General features: G+C 44.3%; 3 protein-coding genes across 4 annotated transcripts in view; all 3 read left to right on the top strand.

The window, feature by feature from the left end:
- LOC128450548 (zinc-binding protein A33-like) overlaps positions 1-8,723 on the top strand; it is a 383,902-nt gene that overhangs the window by 150,866 nt on the left and 224,313 nt on the right. The gene's annotated exons all lie outside the window — the stretch shown is intronic.
- The window catches only part of LOC128450549 (E3 ubiquitin-protein ligase TRIM35-like), a 377,361-nt gene that overhangs the window by 150,743 nt on the left and 217,895 nt on the right, over positions 1-8,723 (top strand). The window lies entirely within an intron of this gene.
- akap6 (A kinase (PRKA) anchor protein 6) overlaps positions 1-8,723 on the top strand; it is a 120,380-nt gene that overhangs the window by 79,567 nt on the left and 32,090 nt on the right. Inside the window, 1 exon segment of the mRNA XM_053434063.1 lies at positions 3,681-3,938. Coding sequence (XP_053290038.1) covers positions 3,681-3,938 — 258 coding nt within the window.

The raw sequence follows: 8,723 nt of genomic DNA, 5'->3' as shown, positions 1-8,723 counted from the left end.
CTCTCTTTTCATTCGCTCCCTCACTTTCCACTTTCTTCTGTTTTACCTTCTCACAGAGTCGACGCTGATTTCGTTAGAGATTTAGATTCATTTAGATAAAACAAGTTCAGAAACTGAAACAGAATCAATGATCTTTACCTCAGGAGTAACTTGATTAATATAATATGATAAAAACATAACAACAAACTCTACCCACCTCGTCTCAGTGGTGTGAAAGTCCCTGTTCACACCTGGTGTCACAGGACGTTGTTCTCAGACCTCTGGATCTCATGGATTCACTCTGGAGCTGGAACATCAGACTCTCTCTAGTTAATGAGCGGACGGTTCAGTCGCTGGAGGCTGATAGAGCAGCTGAGCTAACTGCTCTGGATGGAGAAGGTGTCACGTTGCTCTGAGTTTCCAGAGGAGAACAACAAATGAAAGATGCTCACAGACTCTTTCATGATCCTGTGAGTGTCGGATCGATACCGCTGATTAAATCTGGTATTGACACAGTTTGTCAGGAGTCGGGCTGTTTACACTGCAGTCGTCTCCAATATGAGTTCAGCATTAATCTGGCATGTACCCAGTTTCTGGTACACACACACACACACACACACACACACACACGCCTCAGAGGTCATTTATCACTACCTGTGGAGCTAACCTTCTATTAGCATTGTTACTGTACTAAACATTTAAGGTCTCAATCGTATGATTACTGATTGATTGACAGCTAGTGCCGTCCAATGGGTGCAGGTGTCAGGTGTTGGTGGGTGTGCAGTCAGGCTCCGCCCCCCGCTTCTCCAAATATGGTTACTTCTGGTTTCAAAAACCAAGATGGCGCTGAACAAAGTGTCAAACTGAGGCTTCAAACCCACGTTTGACGTCCAGTGAGTTGACACCTGAAGGTGAAAGTTGTGAGCGGTGAAGAAAACTTTTTATTTCTGAATGTATGAAAATAAAGAGACGTGTTTTCTACTCGATTGTTTGGAAAACTGTTTATCTCATATATAACATGAGCGAAGTTTCTAAAGTATTAAAAGAAGCCATCAACGTGGTGCTGCTCAGCTCCGTGGGAGACACACACACACTTTGTGTTATCTTGCGATGTGAACAACCACCTGTAGAGAAAACAACACATCGTATTTACAACAAAATATTCCTGTTACTTTTGTCTTGAGAAATGCAGTTTAAGTCTTTTAAATGACGTCCCTGCCGACAGCTCACGTCCGTCCTCCTACGCCTCGCTGTCTTCTCTCCATCTGTTTCTCTCTCTGCCAAACTAACCACGGGTTCGTAATCACCGGCTCCGCGTCGGAGAACAAAGCTAACGGCACATTCTCCCGATCAGGGGGTCCTATTATCGCCCCTCTTCATCGCTAATGGTTCGGTTTTACCTGCCAGAGTTCAGCTAAAGTAGAGCTTCCACTCAGGAGGCAGAGTCGCTGCCGCACCGACGACTCAATACCTTTTGTACGAACACATCCATATGCAGATGAGCAGCAGGGACCCATGCCGGGCTCGATCGGGAGGAGCTCAGAGTTTCTCTTGTTGTGTTTGCTTGTTAGTGTTGCAGTGGAGATTACAGCGATTTGATCCTTTAAAACAGAACAGTGTGAACCCAGGACACGAGGAGACAGAGCTCAGAGAGGGTTTGTGAGATAGAAACTTTATCAAGCAAAGCGTTAATTAGAGGTTAGTGAAAAACCTCAGTGTGACAGAATCAATCTCACAGACTCACAACGATAATAAACTTCCAACAACTGATTGTTGAACAGGACGAAAATCTGATCTGACAGATATAAAGAGGAAGAGGAGGTGGAATCAAACCGGCATGAGGAAGACGGATATTTATGAATGAAGAAGACTATAATGAGAGAGGAAGATCTTACATGCATTTCATCTTTAATTGCATCACACAACAATATTGTGAAGTTTAAAACCATCCTGCTTTTCCCAGATGTCTGAATTCCCTCTCGTCATATATATATAATTTTTTTTCGAAGTGAAGAATGAAGTTGTTTATGAAATAACAAACATTCAAACGTCACGCTTCAGCAGTCTTAGTTATATTCTTATAAATTTACATCCTTTCTAAATTGAAGTCTCGTCTTTTTGTTTCCCCCGGACAGAGTTTTAACTTTGGTTCGTTGCCACTCGATTTGACCCAGAATGCTGATGCATCACATTCGGTCACGACAGTAAATCACACAACTAGTGAGGGGAAGATTCAAAGAACATTTTTACTTTCAGATTAAACTCCGGAGATTCTCCAGAGCTGATCTGCAGCGGCTGCATGTGTGAACACAGATGTCCCATTGGATCCTACAGACTTGATTCACGATTCTAATGCGACAGATGCAAAAAACATATTAATAACACAAATATCTCAGGATGAGCAAGAGGAGCCGACAAAAGAGTTGAAATGTCACATCCTGCCTCTTCCTACTGCACCTGAACGCTCCGGAGAGTTGTGTGTTTTTGTGCGTTGCTCCTGTGAGAAACAAAAACTCCGCAGAGCGTCCAGACACGACCCCCCCCCCCCCCCCCCCCGACTTCCGTGTCTGAAAACGGTTTCGAAAGTGTTGGAGCTGACGTGTTCGGGCGAGATGATGTCGGCCAGCGACTCACCTCCGAGCTCGGCGTCGCATCACAAGTGTGTTTGTTCTACACTGATGAGCGGTTTGCAGAAAAACACACAAACACACACTCGTCTGAACCCAAGTGGGGAATAGTCTCTCTCAGCTGCTCGCTGTGTCTTACTGTGTAATCAACAGGGGTTGGAAAATTACTCTGCAGAGCTTATTACACACAGACAGACACACACAGACACACACACCCACACACACACAGACACACACACCTGGAGCCAGCCCCTTGTTGTTCTCAGTGGTTCCTATTTGAAGCTGTGATTGCTCTTCACCAAACACTCTCTTTCTATTGTGTCTTAAACGCTGTTTTGTCTCGGGTGTGTGTTTCTGCTCCAGACTCTGAATCAGCAGCTGATGTGTTTGTTCATCAACAACAACCTCGTTAACTCGGTAATAACAGACTCCAGCGCGGTGGTGACAACAGCGTTAGCTACATCCAGCTAATTCCCAGTTACAATAACAGCAGCAGATAAATAATAATTATACCAGTAACCCTGTTAACTGGGGCTGAATGTTAACACCTCGACATCGATGTGTGTAATTACAAACAGAAGCTCAGGACTCTTTCACACCTGGGTCGGTTCAGACCTTCAGACTTTTCAGTTTAGTCTGAACCAATCAGAGTCAGGTATAGGGAGACTCCGCCCACGTAGGGACGTACGTTTGTCAGACAGAATTCTTTCGTCCCTAAATTACAAAGTGAAACCTAAACTAACAGATCAGATGAAGCGTCTCTGTTAAGACGTCCTGAGCAGAGACAGCAGGACAGAGACGTCCTGAGCAGAGACAGCAGAGACAGAGACCTCAGCAGTGGGGACAGAGACCTCAGCTCAGACACTGACGTCCACTCGTCCCTGCAGCAGTTGACGAACGAACACACGACATCTCTTTCATTGATCTGTACACTTCTGAGGGGAAATGATTAATGGCCATGTATGTATTGATTGATATGCTGCTTTGCATGATGGGATATCGACACAACAAGGAGTCCTCACACCAACGCTCCAACAATTTTTTTTTATCTCCCTCTCTTCTGTCGTCTTCCAGAAAATCTTCTCAGACCATCCCGGTCCCAGTTCCTCCCAGCAGAACCAGTCGGCCGGTGTTCACGCCCTGCTGGTGGGTGGTCGCGGCGCGGTGGAGAACCCCCGCTCGGCCCTGAGCCCGCTGACCAACTCGCTCCTGGAGCAGCTGGAGGCGCGCATCAAGGAGCTGAAGGCCTGGCTGCGAGACACCGAGCTCCTCATCTTCAACTCGTGTCTCAGACAAGACAAGGACGCCTCGGAGCAGCTGCAGAGCTTCAAGGTAGGAGGAGCGGGGGTGTTCAGGGAGAGGCTCTCCTGATGTTCTCCATCAGAGGCAGGATCATAAAACACAAAGCTCATGGAAAAGGTTCAGCGTCACCAATAATTCCAGAAAAAGTTCTAGTTGGGATAATAAAGTTTCATATGAACAAATTGAATAAGTGAAAATCAAGTTCAGTTCGTGAGACAACTTTAAAGATTCCAATATCTTTCGGTTATTCCTGAAGTTCCTGGTTCAGGAAACCACATATTATTAAATACAGAGAACTCAACTCCTTGAATAAAGTTAGTCCTGGAATTTAATATTTGAATTTGATATATGTTTTGCTCATAAATTCAAAATGGACATTTCCTGACCTCCACCTCCACCACAAAGAAACATAACAGGAAACAAATCTCACAGATTCATCCAATAGCATATTTTTGAAGTAGTTGTTATATTTGTATGTGTTGCTCTCTGCAATGTGATAATTTGCTGTAATAGATATTATCACATAACACATTATCAAAAACTTAATAATGTGTCGCTACCATCAGGAAGCGTTGGTCCTGATCCCCAGAGCTGAACTAGCCACAGCAGCTAACTTAGCTAGTGGAGAAATAACATGAAACTTATTTTTTTTAATTTTTAAACTGTCATTGGTTGGTTGTAGTTTTTAGGAGGAAACTCAATATCACAGTTCCAGTAAATGATCAAAGGAAAGAGTAAAACATTCAGATGTTTATTCATGTACATTCCCACTTAACTTTTCTCCCCTAACTTTTGTTATTATCAGATATAAGTGACAAAGCTTTGTCTAATCAACAATAAGCTTTAGAAAAAACACTGGTTCACTGTGTGTGTGTGTGTGTGTGTGTGTGTGTGTGTGTGTGTGTGTGTGTGTGTGTGTGTGTGTGTGTGTGTGTGTGTGTGTTGTTGATAAGTAAAGTCGCACATCGTCTTAATGAGGCCAGATGAGCGCACGGCTGTTTGGAGGCGATGGATTGTGTAGAGGAAACAGCAGTTAGCCTCAGAAGCCACGGGACGCTAACAGGATATTAATCAGACAACATCACACACCGAACAGCTAGCTGCGCTGATTAGCCTAGCCCCGCCGTGTGACTGACAACCAGACACACACACACACACACACACACACACACACACACACACACACACACACACACACAGTCATACAAGCGCTCCAGCTGAGTCAGAAATGTACACAAGCAGACGTGCATTAATTCATGCATGTATGCCGACCCATACTGACAAGCAACGCACACTTTCACACTGATGAACACACACACACATTCAAAGAAATATGCAAATGAGGAACCATCACACATAAATAAATGAATTCGTACAAGTTTAAACATGACAACACACAAACACACGGATGATGAAAATATGCAGATGAATTCAGTCACACAAAGTTTCCAACGACGACAACGACAAACGAGATGGATCCATACGATTTATTGATAAAGAGAAAAACACACTTTTATTTGAACGTGTGTTTTCTAATCGTCTCAAACTGTTTTACTGCAACATCACATCTCATTGAAGTTATGATCAATCCAGACATGAAGGAATCAACAGTTTCCATCAGTGTCCTGTTGAGTTTAACACCATCAGAGCTCGGTGAGGACGTCTCGTCCCCTCGTCTCGTTGAAGGGACGTTTGATGCTGAAGCTCTTCTTCTGTTGGAGGGAACCCCCCCGATGATCGAGGACTTTGAGGCGATGACCTTAAGCTGCAGCACTTCTCCTTTGCGTCCGGTCGCTGACCTTTGCATCGTGACTGTTAAACATCATTCTCCATCTCGCTTCATATCATCTCCCTAATGTGGCCTCTTGAATAAAGTCGTAAAACGCAACATTAAGACATAATCGGTCGGCTTTTATAGGTCTTACACTCCACCCCCCCCCCCCCCCCCGACCTCTGCTACTTGCAGGTTATTGTTATTTGCAAGGGGTCGATTTCAGACTTCTCTGAAATTTGTCTTTCATCACATATGAAGAACACAGCAGGAGATTCTCTGATCAGATGAGTTTACAACAACAGGAAATCCTCTCAAATTCCACTGCTCATCACTGGCGTCGGCACTTTTCACCGAAAGCTCTCAAATCTCCTTGATTTTACAAGCTGACGTCTCTTCAGGCGTCTTCTACGTGTGAGGCTCCTCTTCTTCTACCTGAGATATTTATATCCTGGTTTTCTGCCGGACTTCACTTCTTCCTGAGGAGAACTTCCTGCTGTTCTCTCATTTGGACTTTACCCAGAGCTTTTATTAGAAGGTTTTATTAGTTTCTACTCACGTTACTTCACAGCGGATGTGATGAATGGATGAGCTCCAACCCCCCCGACACACTCAGTCTGAGGAAAGGTTGATGGATTGGTCTCAGAGAAGGAATCTACATGTGATTGCACATGACTTCCTCTTTTCCAAGAGAGCTGATTGGTCAGGAGGTCATTCATTATATATATTACATATTATTACCACCATCATAACCACAGACTGAATAAAGATGGACTTTCTCCACTTCCTGAAACAATCTCGACATTTGGCCAAAATATCTGTCTGAGTCTGAGCAGCAGAGATCAGGGGGCGGAGCCTAGGCATCGACCGATCCAGAGTCAATCTCAGCTGTCAATCATGAAGTCTTATCCCGTTTGTCATATCGTTAATAAACTAATTAAAAGCAAACTGATCAGAAACATGAAACAAACATCAGTGAGATGAGAACGACCTGAAATGACTGATTCTATTTAATGAATACTTCAATTTACGTAGTTACCAAACATACGTCTATAGAATCATTATGATTATTGATTTGCTTATTAAGCGAACGTCAGGGTCAAGTTATGGATGGGTCACACACACACACACACACACACACACACTGTGGCTGCCTCAATGATGAAACTGTATAGAAACGAGACTCGATCTGAAGAAAGTGAGTCGAGCCGCTCGTACTTTTGATCCTTGTCACAGCTCTCAGTGGGAAGCCATTGATTTCTGGCAGAAAGAGGCTGTGAGCTTCTGGAGAAATGAAGATTGGAAATATTGATAGCAGTCATTTGTATGGAGAGAGAGAGAGAGAGAGGGGGGGGACTAAATGGAGAGAAGGGACTCCATTTTAAGAGAAGTCGACTCCATTTCACTGATCATTTGTCTGTTTCCGGCGTCCGGACTCGTAAATGGGTTCGATTTCTGGGCCTCAGCTTATTACTGTAAGGACGTGTGAGAGGCAGTGTGGGTCTGCAGGAGTCACAAGGGCAAACACACACACTTAAAAACACACACACACACACACTTAAACACACACACACACACACACACTTAAACACACACACACACAGATATACAAAATACACATCCACACCAATGTACACAAGCATTTTAAAGATGCTGCTTTAACATTGTGACATGTATCCTTAGATGAACCAGGAGCTTAAACACAGTGGTTTCACCTCTGGCACCTGTCAAGGAACATCTCAGAAACATATCAGGAGCATATCAGGAGCATTTCAGGAGCATGTCAGGAACATGTGAGGGGCATATTAGGAACATATCAGGAACATATCAGGAGCATATCAGGAGCATTTCAGGAGCATGTCAGGAACATGTGAGGGGCATATTAGGAACATATCAGGAGCATATCAGGAGCATTTCAGGAGCATGTCAGGAACATGTGAGGGGCATATTAGGAACATATCAGGAGCATGTCAGGAACATATCAGGAACATGTCAGGAACATGTCAGGAACATATCAGGAACATGTCAGGAACATGTCAGGAACATATCAGGAACATATCAGGAACATGTCAGGAACATATCAGGAACATATCAGGAGCATGTCAGGAACATGTGAGGAGCATATCAGGAACATATCAGGAGCATGTCAGAAGCATGTCAGGAACATGTGAGGAGCATCTCAGGAACATATCAGGAACATGTCAGGAGCATCTCAGGAACATATCAGTATCATCTCAGGAACATCTCAGGAACATCTCAGGAACATGTCAGGAACATATCAGAAGGTCTGAAAGCAGCTTCCAAGTCGTCTGTAGCTTCATGGTTCATGTTGATGTTCATCACAGGCAGGAGCCTCCTCCATGGAACCAGCCTGTGTTTCTGTATTTCCTCTCAAAGTCTGTCTGCACCGTTCTGTTCTCTCTACACTACGTTTTCCTTTTTTCTAAACACTTAATCCCTCACTCCTCCTCCTCCTCCTCCTCCTCCTCCTCCTCCTCCTCCTGCTCCACCTGCCTGCCTGCAACCTGGCTCTTAATTGAATTAGTGCTCCTTTAAGATACGGCATCGGCCAAACGTTCCTCCAGCCGCCCCCGGCCTCCGATGACTCTATTGTAGCAGAGACGCTCTGGGGCCGGACACACCGAGAATTAATAGAATGAGCCTGACTCACTCACACACACACACACACACACACACACAGACACACACACACACACAGGTACAGACACACACACACCTGCTCTGGAGTGTGGACGCAGAATAAAAATAGATCTCCCACACTGCTCCAGAAGGTTAACTGTGGCCTGTCGCTGCTTCTCTCCTCACTTCATCTAATTAGTTGGATTTTATATCCACGAGTTTCAAGGATTTTATAAAGTCAACGTTGATTATTTATTTTTCTTTTGGCAAATTTGATTCTGAGATGAATTGTTTTTCTATCAAATATTGTAAAGACAGAGATCGCATTTAGATTAAAAAACCTCTAGTGGCGTGGAGGGGAGATGCGCAAATCACACGTGTTCGATTTGCGCACACACCGGGCG

The sequence above is a fragment of the Pleuronectes platessa genome, chromosome 11, assembly GCF_947347685.1.
Source record: "Pleuronectes platessa chromosome 11, fPlePla1.1, whole genome shotgun sequence".
Taxonomy (NCBI): domain Eukaryota; kingdom Metazoa; phylum Chordata; class Actinopteri; order Pleuronectiformes; family Pleuronectidae; genus Pleuronectes; species Pleuronectes platessa.
Note: the sequence above shows the minus strand (reverse complement) of the source record. Positions and strands in the feature narration are given on the sequence as shown.